At 43.0% G+C, this 20,416-nt stretch overlaps 1 protein-coding gene across 2 annotated transcripts in view; it reads left to right on the forward strand.

Moving 5' to 3' along the window:
• Positions 1-6,734, forward strand: part of FBXW2 (F-box and WD repeat domain containing 2) — a 31,794-nt gene extending 25,060 nt beyond the window's left edge. For both annotated transcript variants that reach the window (XM_082843529.1, XM_082843530.1), the window contains one exon: positions 2,082-6,734. In XM_082843529.1, coding sequence (XP_082699655.1) covers positions 2,082-2,370 — 289 coding nt within the window. In that variant the 3' untranslated portion in view covers positions 2,371-6,734. The remainder of the gene's footprint in view (positions 1-2,081) is intronic.
• Positions 6,735-20,416: the final 13,682 nt, after the last annotated feature.

The raw sequence follows: 20,416 nt of genomic DNA on the forward strand, positions 1-20,416 counted from the left end.
CTGGGAACCAGCAGAGACACTTACCAAATTGTGGAAATGACTACCCAGGGAAGGCTGACTAAATTAAACAGCTGACTACATTCAGGTGTTTTCATGGTTGGGATAAGAGCAACAGGGTTCAGGGTACTTTGAGACCCTGCCTAGTTTGAGGAGTAAAGGAAAGCTTCTTTGAGGAGGAGATTGGGGCCAAGCTGTAAAGGATGAGTAGACGCATTTCACTAAGCGCCAGGGGCGAGAGTGCAGCGAGGAGCATTGTAGACGCGAGGGCAGAGTCTGCTGAAAGGCCCCGAGACGCCAGAGCCTGGTGCCTTTGAGTGACTGAAAGAAGGCCAGAGTGGCAGATGTGAGTGCAGTAGAGAGCCATTGAAGGGTTTAAAAGTTTAAAATACGATAGGATTAGATTTTAGTGTGAGGTTAACTGATTGGAAGGGGCCAAGGGCAGACGTGGGGGCACCCACTGAAAACTCTTGGTAGCAGTGCAGGCAAAGGTGATGTCCTGGGTCAGAGTTGGGGCAGTTCAGGTAGTAGTGAATAAATTAAAGGAAAGTTCAGCAGGTAAAATCCGTAGATCTTGGTGATTGGATTTGTGGTTTGAGATTTGCATGGTTGCCATGTTTCCTAGCTTGAGCAGCTGGGTGAATGAGCAAGCAAGGAAATGAAGAAGAGAAGCAGGTGAAGAAGGTTGTTTGGGACTGTCTGAGTGTGAGGAGCAGGTCTTACTCTTCACTGCTAAATCCCCTCCCTTCCTGATACCAGACTAAAATCTGCTCCTTTGTAACGGTCTTTCCCTTTGACCTTCGTTCTCTCTGCTAGAGCGCCTGATGCCTGGCCTCTCACGCATCCTTCACTATTGAAAGGCGATGATCATGTATAGCTTCCCTGTCCCTGCCACTTTGCTTTCTCCCCGCCTCAAGCTCATATTCTTCAGCTGTTCCTTGCTTGTCCTGGTCACCAGGCCCTGTCCCTTCTGATTGACCTCTTGGACATACACTAGTTGGTAGTGTCCTTGTTAAGATGTAGGATAAACTGGAGTCTCACCTAGGCTAAATATATTGTCACAGCAGAATTTGTATAGCCCTTGTCTTATAGCTCTTTTCCTAGTGCCTCCAAAGAGGACAGCAACTTTTCGCCTTACTAAATGTGCAGATAAGAGAGACGGAGGGTTTCGTTTCGTTTTGTTTTTTTTCATTTGTGTTCCTGTTTGGCAAGGTCCCTCCCAATTTCTGCCTTTGTCGTCGATGTTTTAGGAACTGCCAACCTGAGAAGGTTAAGGCTGTCCTCCCAACTCTCACAGTTTTCTCTAACTTATTATCAATCTATTAATAAATGTTTCTGAATTATTTGGGGGAACTTTATATATTCAGCCTCTGCTGTTCTTAGAGAGGAACCTGTGTTTGCTACGTGCCGAATAGAGAAGCACTGAGTCTGAGTCACTTGGTTTTTAGTCTTTGTTCTGGGCTGGGGGAGATTCCCCTAGGCCAGTACCATCGGCCCTCCATATCCGTGTGCTCTGCATCCATGGATGTGGAGGGCCAGCTGTACTACGCCATTTTATGTAAGGGACTGGAGCATCCTCAGATTTGGGTATCTGAGGGCGTCCAGGAACCAATCCCTTTGGATAACAAGGGATGACTGTATAGTAGTTTTTACCTAGTGGTAAGAGTTGAGTGTTACCCTCTCGTTCTGACTGGTAACTAACTAGTTGTGAATCCTTAGCCAAATTATTTACCCTGGCTGTACTTCAGTTTTCACATCTTAGAAGTGAGAGTATTAAACGAGATAATCTGTAAGATCCTTTCCAGCTTAGATGGGCATTTTGTGCTTTTATAAATATTCATCTCCTTATATGCCTATGTTATATTCCCTTATCATTATGAAGGGCTCTTCTCCCCGGCCTTTTTTCTAAAGGAGGGTGAGCTTTTTATCCTCATATTTTCCTTTTTATAAAAATGTTTCATTTAACTCTAAATTTGCTGCTTGAATTTTGCATTGGTTTTAAATTTCTCCAGAAAAGATTACAGTAGCATAAACAGAAGCACAGGTGCCTTCTGGTTCATGTTTATTAACTCTCATCCTTGTAGGGTCATCAAGACTCCTGAGATAGCAAACTTGGCCTTGCTTGGCTTTGGAGATATCTTTGCCCTGCTGTTTGACAACCGCTACCTGTATATCATGGACTTGCGGACAGAGAGCCTGATTAGCCGCTGGCCTCTCCCAGAGTATAGGAAATCCAAGAGAGGCTCCAGCTTCCTAGCAGGCGAAGCGTCCTGGCTGAATGGACTGGATGGGCACAATGACACGGGCTTGGTCTTTGCCACCAGCATGCCTGACCACAGTATTCACCTGGTGTTGTGGAAGGAGCACGGCTGATGCCGCGAGCTGCGCCGCTGACTGACTTCGGGCGCCGGGGCTGCGGGTTTTGAGTGCAACCTCTGTGGCAGCCGACTGCATGAACCAAAGTTCTCACCTAATGGTATCATCACGCAGTGCACAATCATTTATCTCTGTTTGCCAGGGGACCAGGGCTTGGGGTCGGGGAGGGCTCATTTTGTTGACATACACCGCAGCATGCTGATGGGGTGCACCGTTGACTTCATTCGTACTTAGTTATGTTGGTCAGTATAAGAGGCTGCATTTGGGGTTCATCTTTCTTGAATATTGGTTTTAAGTAAAGATATTTAAATGGCTCATTAATCTGCTAATTGGTTGCCTATAAAAACACATTCAGTCTATTATTAAAGCTTTTTACCATTGCCTTTTTCTCTTTTGAAGTTGAAGCAAAGGTGCTATGATGTTGTTACAGCAACTTTTCTCACATGGGGCTTAGCTTTTCTAACAACCCGTGTTATAAAGACCACCAGGTTCTGTGACATGCATACTCTCCACCAAATACCAGTTCTAAAGAAAAGTTGTCTTCCAGTGCAAATCCAGCTCTATAAATTGATGGTTTGTAACACATTCTAAACCCTAGTTCTTGACGGAGTGAAGGTGGGCCATGTCTATGTGAGGAAGTTATGTAGTTTTCGTTTCTAGGTGGAGCAAGCTGGTCCTTGGTCCCCCACAGCCTAGGTCACTGCACAGAGGTGACATGGTACAGTAGAAAGAGCACTGAGCTGGCAGATTGAAGACTGGCTCTGTTACCTAGGAACCCTGCACCCCAGGCATATACTTCTCTGGTCCCCATTTTCCCTGTCTGTATAGCTAGTTGTTAGGCTGTCACTTGGTTTCTAAGACTCCTTCTGGTCCTGTGTCTGCTGAGGTGTGCAAAAGTTGATATTTCAGTTTTGTCTGATTGCTGATTCATTGCTTCTTTAGGTTTGGAGATAATATATAAATGAAATCACTGATAGAAGGTTGTCACATATAAGGAAATCCAAACGTACAAAAAAGAATGGATAAGAGGGAATGTAGAAAATGTTACATGTTCCACTTTAAAAATGTAAGTGATTGGTAGAAGAAATGCTGAGAGCAGCTGTGGTCCTCTAGAGAGGCAGTGTGCCATATTAGAAAGAAAGATCCCTGACCCTGACTTTCGTCCTCCTTTGCCTCTAACTTGATGTGTAGCCTCAGGCAGGTTAACTTTCTGTTGGAAATGAAGGAATTGCCCTAGATTAAGGTTCGCAAAGCCACACGCCCAGGGGAGCCACGCAGATAAACATAAGTGAGTGCAGCATGCTGTGTAGGGTGGGGCTGCACCAGGGGAGGCTTATCTGGCAGGGCAGTTATGGAGCCCTAAGTGTTAGGCAGAAACAGGTCCAGTGTTTGGCAGGTCTTCTGATCCTTCAGAAGGAGGTAGAACTCCAGAATTTTATTTGTATTTCCCTAATTTTAAAAATGTTGACAGCGATTTGAAGATCATTCAAGGTGTAGTGGGCTAAACAAAGCATGTCTGCTGGCTGCCGGTTTGTGTTCTCCACCCTCTCATTCCTGTAAATTAGATAATGCTGTGATTCCGCAGTGGAACTGTTTTAACGTAACTGTCACAAACACTAGGGAGAAAGTCGAGGGAGCAAGTAGTAGGAAGAATTCAGCTCTTCCCCGTTGTGTTACAGGGGAGTGAGGGGGGCATTTCATTCACAGACCGACAGGATACTAGTTTGAAGATGAACTTAATGGGAACCTGAGTGAGAGCCTTTGCCTGGGAATATGAGGTATTCATTCATCTTCTTAACTCTGATACAAAGCACATCTGTTTTTCAGGTAGGAAAAGGGTTGCTGGCAGAGCTGAGAATGATTCAGAGTACAGTGGGGACACAGCTCTCCCAGAATCCTATCAGCCTAGAGCCTGACAGTGGACCTCTGAATGCTGCAAAGTTAGGGTTTCAGAGAATTTTGATGGTTGGTTTCAAGGACGGGTTTAGTTAATATCCATGTTGAGGCTCTGAGGGAATTACGTAAAAGAACAATTATCTTTCTCCATCCCCCAAATCCATTTCACATTGAGTTCTGTGTGTGAGCTCTGCTCGGTCCTTCAAGAAGTGGAACCAGATTAGAAGCTGGAATCTATTTTGCAGGAACCTCAGGAGGCTTTGGGCCATGATAAGGGTAAACAACTTAACTCCTTTTCATCCAGCCAGAACAAAAAAACTGAGATTACTAATCTAATGACTATCCCTATTCCCACCTCACCATCAGATATATCCAGTAGCTTCAGAGACCAAGCGATTATAACTATAGTCCTTTGTGGGAAAAATGTTTTGAAAGTGACAAACCTGAAACCTGTATGGCATGTCCCATTTAAGTTCTCAGAGGTGAATACCAAAGTTACCATCAAGGTAGTACAGCTGATTTTGACAGCAGTGCTTAGGGTCCTAACTTTGATCCTCCTCACAGAGGTCTTTGTTCCACCTGAGCATTTTATTTAATTGCTTTATGGATGCTAGCTTTATTCATAGTATTGTCAGCTTTTATACAAATGGAAAACTTAACTTACCCTTTAAAAAGAAATAAAGGAAGGTGGGGAGTCAGTGAGAACAGTGGGTAGGGGATAACTCAGTCTCCCTTCATGGAGTCAGGGGCCCCTCTGCCCTACACACTGACTTCTGCTTCCTTAGCTCAGAGGCAAGGGATTTGCCTTTGCCTCTTCTTTTGTGAATATTCTCATTTCTGAAAAATTCTTAATCATAAGCAGATAGACTCCATCTTTCTTTATGAGTGTTGGATTTCTTGAGTGGCCCTGCTGTGGTAGAAGGTGGGCTTCTTTCCTCTCCGGTTTGTGTAGGGAACCATAACAACTTCAGGCTCCGGGGGAGGATGGGGTCCAGGAGAGCTGAGTGAGTGTGGTTTTAGCAGACTTTGTTCCCATTCCAAAGGAAGCTAGTTTCCTCCAGCCAGCCCCATTATTTGAAGTAATAAGTGTTGTCAAACCTGACCTGTTAGACCTATCAGAGAAGTAGGAAGGAAGACTTCCTCCAGGACAGGGGCTAGACTTTGAAGACGTTCCACAGGAAGTACACGTGTTTGAATAGCTTTTAAATGGAAGATGGGGAATATTGCTATTTTAAGCTGTGTGCTTCATTTTTCATAGTTTAAAATTAATCTGTGCTGGCCACTAAAAATGCTCAGTAAAATGTGAATGAGGGTTATGTAATCATTCTAGTATTTGCTCTCAGGAGAATGATTACTGCTCTGCATTTGTAAATCTTAGGGAGAAAAGAAATACTACTGGAAACAGTATTATGTTAGACATGAAGAATTTGTTTCTGTTAGTTGAGGCGTTTCAACCAAACAGAAGTAGCTAAGGAGAGTAGAGCCTGGCTTTACGCGTTGCTTTGGCCAAACCCAGCCAACTCCTTGAAGCCGTGACTGTTGCCCTGGCTTCTTGGGAGCCTAGAGGTGAATCTTCCCATCCTCCCTCTTCTAGTTCTCCGTACCTCCTCCTTGTCTGGGCCTCTACTGGGCCTTGGTGGCTGAACCACTTGCCATCCTCTGTAGGGAAGTGTGTAGTCAGATTGCTGCCCTAGGATGCAGCCTGGGCCAGGGCACACTGTGCCCTTTGCCTTTAGGGCCATAGAGTTGTCAGTATAGGGGAGAGGCACCTTAGGTCTGTCCCCTTGACACAGCCTTCCTACCTGGTTATGCTGGTGCTTGCCAAGATACTTAAGACAACCAAGACACTCGAGAATTCTGCAGTCCCCAGATAGGATGTCTGATGGAGAGAACAGGTTAGCATTCTTGACAGAAATGCCTACCAGCCATCTTTGGCAGTGTTCTGATCCGTAGCTCCCTGTACTTACTCTAGGAAAGTGAATTTCTTTCAGGATAAATCCTCACGTGGATTACTGGATAGTCTTTGTATCACTCCCTTCAGCCTAATCAGGCTGAATGATCATGCTCAGTGCAAAAAGGTATTTTGCTGTCAAGTTGTTTCGATGCGTTTCCGGTCTCCCCCAGAATGGTGTAGTTGCTTAAAGCTAGTACTACAGTCTTGACCAGTGTAAACATACTTAATTATTGCAGCTTAAAGAATCCGGCTACTTCTACTCTTCATGAATATGCTCAAATAAAAATGTGTTTTTCTATATTTAAACCTGGCAAATTATGAATTCAGATGATAAAAGCTCACAATTGTTTGGTGTCCATATACTCACATTGTGAACATATTTCACTCATTTAGACTTGGTACTCTTGATGAGAATGCTCAGGTTGAAAAAGGCTGGCCTCACCAATCCAACATCTGTGGCAACATGGAACTTATGTTTCACTTATTTGATGTATGTTGTGATCTAGGGGGAATGAAGTGAAGTTTATATTTGAACTGTCTGTGGGGTGGGTGGGCGGGGGAGAAGGGATTGCTTAAGCAAATAGTGGAGTGATTGTGGAACAAGATGTCTCTATAAGACGAGAAGTTATTTTCATGCATCATAGAAGCATTCTTCTACCTGTGAGTGATTGTGCTAACTGTAAATCATTTATATCTATACATTAAAGCAGGTTCCCTTGATTAGGCAACATTTGGTTAGCCAAGCCCAAGTTATTGTTTGTACTTGAAAGAAATAAAGCTGCATTTCCTTAAAAATTACATTCTGTAGTTAAGACTATTTTCTTGCTTTTTTCCCCCAACTAATTCCAAGGAAACTTTTCAAAAGTGAGTGTTTTAGAATGTATCTTTAGAAATGAACTGCCCCTCGAGTGATCTAAAGTGACTCTGTTCTTCTACTGTTTCTGCATGTTCTAGAATGTAAGTCTAACAATGTAATAATTTCTGAATGAGATCCAAGAGGGAAAACAATAAATTTAAAAGTAAAATGCAAGGAAGGCTTTTGGTGACCCTCATGAATAGATGCAGATGGAGGGAAAGTACGTTTATGCAGGGTGGAGACCTTGGGATCAGCTTCCTCTCTTTTGCCCTCCTCTGTTGAGCACATCCCCAAGTTGGTTCATTCTTTCTTCTTAATTTAAACTTGTAGGACTCCTTGTCATCAAACATGGTCCTGTACTTTTGATCCCCAGCAGCACCATGACAGGGCAGATTGTCCTTCCTGTTTTACAGGTGAGAAGTTGAGGCTTGCGCGGAGCAACTAAGCCCGCGAGCCACAACTACTGAAGCCTGGGCACCTAGAGCCCGTGCTCCATGACAAGAGAAGCCACTGCAGTGAGAAGCCCATGCACCACAACTAGAGAAAGCCCGCGCGTAGCAACGAAGACCCAATGCAGCCAAAAATATAAATAAATAGGTAGATAAATTTATTTTAAAAATAAAAGGAGTTGAGGCTTGAAAGAGTGGCTCATTGCTTAGAGGAGTAGTAAGTAGCGAGGATGAGGCTGGGGCCCTGATGTTTAGCCTCTGCAGACCTGGATTTTTCCTGCCTTTCCTTGTTTCCCTTCCCATTTTCTCTACTTCAGTCTCTTCAATCCAGACCTGGCCCGCTGCCATCTGCCTTCAGCACTCGTGTGTACCTCTTGAGCCACCATGGACTCTGCTTCCAGGGCCTCTCCCCAACCACTCTTTTGAGCACGTATTTCTGTTCAACAACCTTAATGACTCCCTGTTATCAGCAGAGGGTGTCTAGCTCTATCAGTGTAATTGAGTCCCAGCTCATCTCTTCAAAGGACTCTTGCTCTTTCGTTTCCTGCCTTTGCACCTTGGGTCTTCCCCCGTCCTCGTGGGGAAGCCCTCTGTGCTCTTTCCAACCTGTCTTTGGGCCAGCCTGTAGGATCCCATTAACCTCCCACCATCTTTAAAGCCTCTGGTGACCACCCCCCCGCACTGGGCCTGACTCAGTGTTTTGTTCCAGGGTAGGTAGGTGTGCAATTCATTTGGCAATTCATCATGTAGTACCTTTTGCAGTTGGCAAACCATTAACTTTTACCCTTAAGCCGTACATTTTTCAAAATTTAGGTGAATGCTTTGTCTCTCCAGTAACATTTTAAGATTGAGTTCTTACAAGATGCTCAATAAATTCTTGATATTTTAATAAATTCCATGAATTATCTTAGGGGCTACATGTTATGGAGGAAAAATAACTTTTGAGAATGTCAGAGCCTTGAAGCAAAATGAAAGACCAATTACACACAGCTCTCCCTCTCTTAGACTTCCCTACTCTGCCGTATTTTTTTTTAAAGTATAGTTGATTTACAATGTTGTGTTAATTTCTGCTGTACAGCAAAGGGATTCAGTTATATATAAATTCTTTTACATGTTCTTTTCCATTATGGTTTATCACAGGATATTGACTATAGTTCCCTGTGCTATACAGTAGGACCTTGTTGTTTATCCATTCTATATATAAGTTTGCATCTACTAATCCCAAACTCCCAATCCATCCCTCCCCCACCCCACTACCCCTTGGCAGCCACAAGTCTGTTCTCTTTGTGAGTCTGTTTCTGTTTCGTAGGTAAGTTCATTTGTGTTGTATTTTAGATTCCACATACAAGTGATATCATATGGTATTTGTCTTTTTGAATTTTATTTTTTTATACACAGGTTCTTATTATCTATTTTATACATATTGGTGTATATATGTCAATCGGTATTTGTCTTTCTATGTCTTCATTTAGTATGATAATCTCTAGGTCCATCCATGTTGCTGCAAATGGCATTACTTCATTATTATTTCATGGCTGCGTAGTACAGTAAGTCCCTTGCACACGAACAAGTTCCATTCTGAGAGCGCGTTCTTAAGTCCAGTTTGTTCGTAAGTCCAACATAGTTAGCCTAGGTACCCAACTAACACAATCGGGTATACAGTACTGTACTGTAATAGGTTTATAATACTTTTCACACAAATAATACATAAAAAACAAATAGTTTTAATCTTACAGTACAATACCTTGAAAAGTACAGTAGTACCGTACAACAGCTGGCATACAGGGGCTGGCATCGAGTGAACAGGCAAGAAAAGTTACTGACTGGAGGAGGGAGGGGGGTGGGAGATGGTAGAGCTGAAGGATCGTCAGCAACAGGAGACGGAGGGCAAGCTGCAGTTTTGCTCATGCCTGACGCTGATGGCACAGGTTCTGGTTCCTTGCTGGATTCAATTCTATCTACCCTCTTGCTTCCAGACATCCTGGGCTTGAAATAAAGATACTGTACTACTGTACTCTATTCAGGACTGTACAGTAAAGTACACAAAAGCACAACCACTTGTAGAGGATGCATGCACATTCACATCTTTGAAAGTTTGCAACTTGAAGGTTTGTATGTAGGGGACTTACTGTATTCCATTGTATGTGTCTACCACATCTTTATCCATCCATTTTTGGACATTTAGGTTGTCTCCATGTCTTGGCTATTGTGAATAGTACTGCTATGAACATAGGGGTGCATTGTTCTGCCGTGTTCTATAAACATCTAAAGTGTTCTGAGTATACTCGAACAATGTTTGACGATCACTCTGTGATTAGACAAGGGTAGTCCTTGCCAGTGGGATGTCCCTGTCCTTTGCGGTTTTTTTTTTTTTTTTTTTTTTGCGGTACGCGGGCCTCTTACTGCTGTGGCCTCTCCCGTTGCGGAGCACGGGCTCCGGACACGCAGGCTCAGCGGCCATGGCTCACGGGCCCAGCCACCGCGCGGCACGCGGGATCCTCCCGGACCGGGGCACGAACCCACATCCCCTGCATCGGCAGGCGGACTCTCAACCACTGCGCCACCAGGGAAGCCCCTGTCCTTTGCATTTTAACCACATGTTCTGTTCTCTTTGTGGCAAAGATCATCTAACAATAACACAAACTTCTGGAGAAAATTACCCAGACTCCTTTATCATAACAATTTTTAATATTCTCTTCTAATCCTTATGCATATATGTATAGATTTATGTAATTACAAATCATTTGTATTGTCAGAATTGTGCTCTGTCTTTGCAATTACCATAATACTTTGTAATATTCCTTTATTACATATAATTTGCTAAAGCATTCCTGTTTTGGTGAATAATTAGGTAGTTTCTAGTTTTGCTTTTTAGGTAATGCTACAGAGAACTTCTTTGCGCATGATTTCCTTAGAACAAGTTCCCAGTAGATGACTTATTGGTAAAAGCAAAGGAAATTTTTTTCTTAACATTTAGACATGGAAGAGACCATAAAACACACAGTTTATTGAGTAGTTATAGAGTGAACGCCTGTCTAACCACTGTCCAAATCAAGAAAGAACATTTCTGGGTCCCCAGAAACCTCCTCTGTTTCCAGGAAGGAACGCTTTATGGCTTTTGCTTCATATTTATCATGTGGCTTTCCAAATGGGTTAAAGGGATTTATGTTGCCACCTTACTGGATTGAGTGTACATGTTTCAACACATCATCAGTGTTGAGTGGTTATTTGAAATGGCCAATTTAGTAGGTACAAAGAAGGTATCTCAAGGTTGCTTTAATTGTCGTTTCTTTAACATGTGAAGACATATTTTTATGTGTGCTTATTTGTATTTCTTCTGAACTCTTCTTCTTTTACCCATTTATTTTTATTACATTTACAAAAACTTGGGAAACATTGAGATGAATTATAGTCACAAATAAAATTTCACTAATCTAGGCATCACTTGAAAGTAAGAATTCAACCCAAGGCATGCATTGAAGTTTTCTTTCATTCCAGGATTCGTGTTAAGTAAACCTATCAACAGTCGCTGTTTACATCCCAATAATGAACATGATATGTCATAAACTGCATTGCCTGTCAGAGTAGGTCTAGAACTTCAGAAGAGAGCCAGTCAACAGTACTGGATATACAGAGCTGTCTTAATTTAAACTTTTCCTAATGAACGTATACCACAGGTGATTAATAATATTTAAAGGAAAATGTGAGCAATCATGAATCAAAAGGTTTTTCTCCAAAACTAATGTGTTGAAATTTACATTGAGGAACTAATTCAGAAGGCAACCAAGTACAGATTCCAAGAACATAGTCATCCTAGTGTTTTATTTTTACTCATTAATGCAGAGGGTGCTGTCAGGTGTGCTTTTATATTTCGGGCCTCTGTGAGTTCAGTGAGGAGATTTTCCATCTGTGAGGTTTTGCAGGAGAGCGAACATTCCTGAGGTTGTTAGTTCAGCAGACTGAGCTTGTTGATCATTCAAGCTTTAAGGCCATAAAGCTTGATCTCTCTTTTTTTTTTTTTTTTTTTTTTCCTGGCTGTACTGCGGGGCTTGCAGAATCATAGTTCCCTGACCAGGGATAGAACCCAGGCCACAGCAGTGAAAGTGCTGAATCCTAATCAGTGGACCGACAGGGGAATTCCTGCTTGAACTCTTTGAGAGGGAATCAGAAAAACAAAAAACGCTTAGGAAGGCTATGTGTCAGCTTAAACGGACAACACTAAGCACTGTTTCCTTACTTTCTTTTTTTCTACCCCACAAGACTATGTCTTGCGAACAGGAACTGTGTCTTACTCTTCTCTGTGCCCATATTGCCTGGAACTGGCTTAATATAAACTCGGAAGGAGGGGCTGGATGGATGTGTGGGTGAATGGGCTTTGGGTTGGTCTGCATTGATTCCTATAATGCAGTGTTCCCGATGTGTGTGATATCCTTCCAGCACATTCATATTACCTGGGAACTTGGTAGAAATGAAAATTATTAGGCCAGACCCCAGACCTAATGAATCAGAAACTCTGAGGCTGGAGTTAGGCCGGTGGTTCCTGCGCCCACAAAGGTTGAGAACCATGGCTCTTACCTAGCCTGTTCTGCCATCTAGTGGAATCCTTGGGAATAGCATCTGGCAATGAGTTGAGCAGAAGTCGGTTGCTGTAGAATACGTTAATTATACTAAGAACTTTCTTGCACTTAAAATTACAGCCACTCTGAATGTGTTCTAAAACTGGAGTTGGCTTCTACTTTATTTTCAGTTATTATAGCGCATTTCATGTCAAGACATCAGTAGGCAGACTACATAAACTCTTCCCTATTGTTTTATAAATAAATACCTTTAATTTTGTATTAAAATTTCTCTTATCATACACTGGAATAATACACAGCTGTCAAATAATGCTATGAAGAATAATTTGTGGGGGAAGTGTAAAAACTTAAGGTGAAAAAAGCAGGATTAAAAATGGCATACAGGGCTTCCCTGGTGCGCAGCGGTTGACAGTCCGCCTGCCGATGCAGGGAACACGGGTTCGTGCCCTGGTCCGGGAAGATCCCACATGCTGCGGAGCAGCTGGGCCCGTGAGCCATGGCCGCTGAGCCTGCGCGTCCGGAGCCTGTGCTTCGCAATGGGAGAGGCCACAACAGTGAGAGGCCCGCGTACCGCAAAAAAAAAAAAATGGCATACACACCCTGAGAAAACCATAATTCAAAAAGAGTCTTAACCATTGCAGCGCTATTTACAATAGCCAGGACATGGAAGAAACCTAAGTGTCCATCGACAGATGAATGGATAAAGAAGATGTGGCACATATATATGATGGAATATTATTCAGCCATAAAAGGAAACGAAATTGAGTTATTTGTAGTGAGGTGGATGGACCTAGAGTCTGTCATACAGAGTGAAGTAGGAAAGAGAAAAACAAATACCGTATGCTAACACATATATATGGAATCTAAAAAAAAATGGTTCTGTTGAACCTAGGGGCAGGACAGGAATAAAGACGCAGACGTAGAGAATGGACTTGAGGACACGGGGAGGGGGAAGGGTAAGCTGGGACAAGTGAGAGAGTGGCATGGACATATATACACTACCAAATGTAGAATAGGTAGCTAGTGGGAAGCAGCCGCATAGCACAGGGAGATCAGCTCGGTGCTTTGTGACCACCTAGAGGGGTGGGATAGGGAGGGTGGGAGGGAGATGCAAGAGGGTGGGGATATGGGGATATATGTATACATATAGCTGATTCACTTTGTTATACAGCAGAAACTAACACAACATTGTAAAGCAATTATACTCCAATAAAGATGTTTAAAAAATTAAGTTATTATAAAATTTTTTAAATGGCATACACCATGATTCAAATTAAATGATTTAAATACACACAGGAACAAAATGAAATATACCAGAAGGGTAATAATGGTTCTCTCTTGGGGATGAGATTATAGGTGAATATTTTCTGTATGCTTTTTTCTGGGGGGGGGGGGTATTTTCTAAGTGTTTTATGATGAGCATAAATTATTTTTAAGAATAATTTTTAAAAATTTTCATATGAGTATGTAATATAGCTGCAGGCATCATTTAGCTAAAATTCCTTCTATCAGGAAATGTTAGGTCCCTACTTTGTACCAGGCATTGTGCTAGGGCCTGGGGATACAGAGATTATTGTGTATGGCCCCTGCTTCTAGGGGCTCCAGGTTCTCTGGGATAGTATACACAAAATCCCAAGAGGTGTAATGAAGGAAGCTCAAAGAAGGGAGAAGTTCTTCTTGGAATGATAACCAAGATTTCCCAGAGGAAGTAACCCTCCATCAAGTTCCCAAGCTAAGATGAGGAGTCTAGATGCAAACATCCTGTAAATTACCAGCCTTTGCTAGAGGGCTCCAGGATACATGTGGTTGGCTGGACTGTATTAATCACAGGGGTCTTTACAATCAATGTAAGTGCATACAGGACAGTACCAGAATTTGAAGACAAAATCATTGTAAACACCTGACACCCAACACAAAAGGAGCAGGTGGTTCGTGGTAGCGGCATAGTTCTTCAATCTTTTCGAATCCCCACATAAAAATAACAACTAAATACCGAGACCAAAAAACCAGACAATACTTACAACAAAATTGGTAACAAGGTAACTCCATGAGCCCCAAAATACAAGCTAGAGGGGCAAACCAAAAACTGCCACAGGAACAGCATTTGTGTAAGAGGCGAAGGAAAAAAAGAAAGAAGGAACAGGGCTAAGTATATCATGGACCTGAGAACAGAACCCAAAATGGGCAACGGTGATCACTGGAGAGTTGGGCAACCAACCTGAATATGTCAGCTGAAGCTGGGAGAGGGTTTGTCCTCCCCAACAGTGGGTGAGTGCAAGTGCCTATGGTTAGAACACCTGAAAGGACTGGAGCAGCGTAGCCCTTATAAGCTCATGAGGCTGACCTGCTGTCTTCTAGGCTAAAATCAGAATTGAACAGGACTGAGATGAGAGAAGAGAAACGGAGAGAGACACAGAGAGAGAGAGAGGCTGTATTACTCATGGGGCGCGGGGGGGCAAGCAGGGGTGGTCTTTGTAGCTGATAGAGGAACATGTAAGACACTACCAGAGTTTGAGGACAAGGAAAGAATGAGATGGACCAGACCCAAGAAAGGATAAGGACAGAGGCAGGAAATCCCAGAAAGCAAGCTGCTTTATTTTTACACTCCACACAAAAACAACAAGAGTGGGCTCTGTGAAGGTTGAAAATCTTTCCTGAATATAGCCTTATTCCAAAAAGTCAGGAAAAATAATTTTGCATAAAAATAAACAATAGGAAAGTATCAAGGCCAATTTCCACCCAAACTTATTAAAAGGATAAGAGGGAGCAGAATGCTATCCCCATAGACAATGAAAGCACACCTCGGAGATGTCAGAAACAGTTCAAAGCAGTCAGTTATTTAAAAACAAATGAAAATACATTGAACAAGTGGCCTAAGACATAAAAGAACTGCATAAATCAGAATTAGAAAAACTCAAAAAAGAAGAATTCAGAAAAGAATTAGAAATTATTTTAGAAGCAAAGACTAAACTAGAAGCAACATAAGAACTAAACACAACGGATGATGCCTTGTGAGCTACCGCCTACTCATCCTGGGGGTCAGTGGCACAGTCCTTCACAAGGCGGCCTTCCTGACTTCTAGGCTGGCCGAGCTCAGTGGGCCCTACTGGGCCAGAGCCCCTGATCTGAGTCGTTTGATGTCTGCCTTCCCCATTAGACTGTAAGTTCGTTGAGGGCAATGGGTGTGCTTCTCTGTTTCATGTCTGTGTCCCAAATGCCGGCCACAGTGCCTGGATCAGAGGCACTTGGTACTGCTGACTTTGTCCAGTGGTAGGATCTGTGGGTGGCTGTCCCAGGACCTAGGTTACTAGACTGTTCTGTGCCTCAGGGCTAGTGACGCCAAACTTCCTGACATGCATGACATGTTCCAGCACAACAAAGAACTGCTCCATCCGGAATGCCAGGAGCGCCTCCCTCAAGAAATGCCATGAAATCCTTATAAAAGAAAAAACATCCTTTCAAAATTACAATCAGCATTCAAGTAGGCATCTCTTACTTGCTTACAGACATCTAACATCTTCAGCACCACAACCTTTTGGTAGACATGATTTTGAAAAGAGCTTTGATAGAGCAAAGTCAAAGACATATTTTAGAGAAGTATTTAATGATCTAGGTGTCAAATACAAGGTCTTTCTTTTCTGCTTCCAATAACATTATTCTAAAGACAAAAAGAAAGAAAAATTGAAATACTATACTTTTAATTAAATGTCCTTGGAAGAGAATGTCCTTCAAATATTTATAGAGAACCTGTTAAGACCTAGGATCATCTCTTTCCCATAGATTCAAAAGCTAATGGATGTTTCCGTCAGGTGACTGCTCAAATCGCTGACTTTCTTTGCTGTTCTAGGGAGTTTTCCACTCAATAGTAATTGTATTTGAGAAGTCCCACTAGAGTCTGGTTTAGCTGTATTCGATGTATTCGATGACTTGGAGCATCTGGACCTGACTTTGGGCCTCCTGTCAAAAGTTAACTCAGGGTTCTCTCTCCTTTTTTTTTTTTTTTTTTTTTTTTTTGCGGTACGTGGGCCTCTCACTGTTGTGGCCACTCCCGTTGCGGAGCACAGGCTCCGGACGCGCAGGCTCAGCGGCCATGGCTCACGGGCCCAGCCGCTCCGCGGCATGTGGGATCTTCCCGGACTGGGGCACGAACCCGCGTCCCCTGCATCGGCAGGCGGACTCTCAACCACTGCGCCACCAGGGAAGCCCCTCTCTCCTTTTAAGAGGAAATCTAGGAACTTTTTTTGTCAAGTATAATTTACTTAGCACAAAGCCCACATTTTAAATTACAGACTTACTACTTTGCCCTATTGTTTCGTCCCTCAGGAGGGGCTTTCTGCAGTGGTAAAGGAAAGCCAGCATCTGGATCTAGGGGCACATCAAAGGAGGGACCACATCTCTCCAGGACAGTGTGTGCTGAAATTTGAACAACTTTCTTTGGCTTGACCAACATTTTCTTGGATTTCCATGACTTAAACCAGTCCTGCTCCTTATAAGTAGACTGCAGCACATTCACCCCCAAGGAGATGCTTCCATGAAGACCTGTAAAACTGGGATTTATGTTGAACAGTACTGGGGAAGACAAAGTTTTTAAACAGGAAAATCCCCCCATCCGGATGTAAATGCCTGAGCTCCCCGACCATAGCCTTCCACTCCCGGCACCTGATCTGCAGCACCCTCTCTTCAATGTCAATGAGCAGTACAGATGGGCTTCTGTGCGTATTTCCATACACGTGCTTGCCGAGGGCTGTCCTCTGGCTGTAGTAAAGCAAAGTCACTTTTCTTCAAGAAGACGTGCCAGGGAGGAGACATGTCAGGCCGTGAATTACCTCTCCTGACCCTACTGTGATGCAATACCGCAAGATGCTTCCCAGAAATTTGCTGCAGCTGGTTTTGTAAATTATCAGGTTTGAAGAGCCAGAAGTTTGCACATCTCTATGCTTTGTATAAATTGTAGAATATTCTTATAATTTCCCCCCCCAAAGAGGTGAAATGCACACAGTGAACTCTGCAGGATCCACGGGAACTGGGTTTCTGATTTCAAACCTTGGTATGTGGCTGTTTGTCATCTTGGCCCAGTGAATTGAGCCAACAGGGAGGAATTCTCAGGAATCTCACATAGCACACGAGCTGTATAGAAAATAAAGCCATTTGCTATCACTGTGGAACACCATTTCTGCTCTTATGACGGCAGGCAGGCAGCACAACAAACAATACGGCTCTTGCACTTCTCCATGGTGATCGATTCCAATGACATGGATGAGATTTGGTTGAGAAGGATTAACAAAACCAGAGGCTATTATAAATGTCCTTTGATCTCTGAGAGGTGTGCTTTTATCTCTGGCAAGCTCCCCTCTGCAGCCACAGATTTCTTTTTTTTAAACTTACTAATTTTATTAATTAACTTATTTTTGGTTGCGTTGGGTCTTTGTTGCTGCGCATGGGCTTTCTCTAGTTGCGGCGAGCAGGGGCTACTCTTCATTGCGGTGCGCGGGCTTCTCATTGCGCTGGCTTCTCTTGTTGCGGAGCACGGACTTCAGGCACGCGGGCTTCAGTAGTTGTGGCTCGCGGGCTCCAGTAGTTGTGGCACACTGGCTTCTCATTGCGCTGGCTTCTCTTGTTGTGGAACATGGACTTTAGGCACGTGAGCTTCAGTAGTTGTGGCTCGCGGGCTCCAGTAGTTGTGGCACACGGCCTTAATGGCTTAATGGCTCCGCGGCATGTGGGATCTTCCTGGACCAGGGCTCACACCCGTGTTCCTTGCATTGGCAGGCGGATTCTTAACCACTGCACCACCAGGGAAGACCCTGCAGCCACAATTTTATTTTTCCTCAATTCTCTTTTGGCTTTATCATATAGAACTGTATGATGTACAGAATCAAAATGAATTATATGACTGTAAGCAAAATCTGTAGTAAAAAATACTAGAGGCATCCTGATTTCCTGGATACATATGAGAGAAAAAAGAGAAGACTAGGTCACCATAAATGTAGTTAAAATTCATTCCTCCCTCCAACAAACACTGGGGTAGCTTCTTCAGAATGAAGCAAGGCCAGTATTTTCTGGCAGTTGGCACTGATTGGCTAATGTTGATCATGGGAGTAGAACCTGAGATTAGAACAGAGCAGTCCTTCTCCTGAGGGTGACTTCCCCCAGGTGTAAACTGTGCTGCCTCCAATATGGGTGATGCCAGGGCAGAACCTTCATGACAAAAGCCTTGGAGATGCCAGTCCCAGGAACAGACTCCAGAGAATCGGGATTCAGAGGGATGAAGACACAGTGACGCGCTGGGTGGGGAATTGGCAGGCTTCCTTCATTTTCCTTTCACACAAACAAAACGTGTGAGCTGGCAAAGTCATGTCTGCTCTCTCAGCCTCAGTTTCCCTGTCAGTAAAAAGAGGAGACTTGGGCTAGGTGGCTATTCAGAGCCTGTCCAGATATAACATTCTATGAGCTCTATAGTTTGGAGCTTTCAAACAATTTTTCACTCACCTCTGTATTCTGTGCCCAAAAGATTGCCTGAAAGCTAGAAGCTACTCAATAACTATTTCTGGAAAAAAAGAAATGAACTAAACAATGTTTTCAAGACCTTCTGGTATTCAAATACCACCCTGGAGTTTTTATCATTTCTGCACACTTAATGTTTTTCTTTGAAACAACTGCTTTCTCTTGTATGAATTTATTTTAAAGGAAAGCTATTTCTCACTTGCCATCAAGTCGTATTTCTAAGAATCCCTCGGTCAAATGTCCCTTTATACACTGAAAGCTTCCTGACACCCAGGATATATTTAAAATCTTTTCCTGTGTCTCAGGAAAAAGGTGGGCATAAATTGTGATTGTTCTCAAACTAAAATACATATGGACCTTTCTCAGAAAGATCCCTTTTACATCATTGCCACAAATGAACCACGTAGCGTTTGCAAAGTTTCTGTGAGAAAATTTAACCCCCAAATTGTGCCTTCTTACTGTTTAAAGTCGCTACTAAATAGCAGAGAACGACCTGCCCATTTAATCTGCTGCAAATGAAATAAAGGAATCATGATTGGAACTCTGTTCCTGTCTCTGATGTTATAAATGGGTCCAGGACCCCTCCCCCCAATTTTGAAGCAGATTGACAAAACGGGCTTTCCCCTCCAAATTGATGAAAGGTTTAGATCTGCTCTAGTGTGGAGAAAAAAACCAAAAGCCCTCTCCCAAGGGAGGGTTGAAACCAGTGAGATAATATCTGACTTTTGTAAAACATTTTTTGGGGTAGAGAATAAAAAGCAACAGAAGTCTTGGGACTTCCCTGGCGATCCAGTGGTTTAGCCTGGGCACGGGTTTGAACCCTGTTCAGGGAACTAAAATCCCACATGCCATGGTGGTGCAGCCAAAAAAAAAAAAGCCCTAGAAAACTTGGGGTCCGGATATTTCCACCCCATTCCTTATTTTAAAAGAAAAGGTCTAGCCTAGAGAAAGTTAAATGATCTCTGATTTTGGCAAATACCAAAGTTAGAAGCTACTAAAAAGAAATATAGTAGGAATCAAATAGGGCTATTCATCTCTTAAATTACAAATTTTAAATTCCAATGAATTACAAGTGATAACAAATCAATTGACAAAAATGCACACCTGAAAATCAGTTCCTTAAGAGAAGGAATTGTTCATGATCAGTTAATATTAAAGGAACGTTCAGTTCAATATTAGCTGTGTTTTTTTAAAGATGAAGATAAATTCTTCATCAGTAATCCAATTCAAAATTTTAGTTTTGACATTAACCAGATTGGAGAATCTCAACTCATGTATATATATTCAGCAAGGGCAAAAGATATTTAACCACGGTTTCAGACTTAACGACTAAGAATTAACTACTCACCAAAAATGATGTAAATGACTTCTTTTTTTTTCAATAAAGTTTTGTTCGAAGAAGCTCTCTCATGGGGCTTCTGTTTAAAAAGATGGCAAGTTCATCTTGCCTTTATTTTCTCCCCTTCTATAGACCGAACATGATAGTAAAGGATAAAAAACAGTATATAAACACACCAGGGGCGCTTCCCTGGTGGCGCAGTGGTTGAGAGTCCGCCTGCCGATGCAGGAGACACGGGTTCGTGCCCCGGTCCAGAAAGCTCCCACATGCCGCAGAGCGGCGGGGCCCGTGAGCCATAGGCCGCTGAGCCTGCGCATCCGGAGCCTGTGCTCAGCAACGGGAGAGGCCACAACAGTGAGAGGCCCGCGTACCGCAAAAAAACACACAAGGGCAAAGGGAGCTGAGGACAGCGCATCGATAAATGGGAGACTCCTGAGAATATTTTTGAAGTTAAAAGCAGTTGTGTAT

Source organism: Leucopleurus acutus, assembly GCF_964270905.1.
Source record: "Leucopleurus acutus genome assembly, chromosome: 7".
In the NCBI taxonomy this organism is placed as follows: domain Eukaryota; kingdom Metazoa; phylum Chordata; class Mammalia; order Artiodactyla; family Delphinidae; genus Leucopleurus; species Leucopleurus acutus.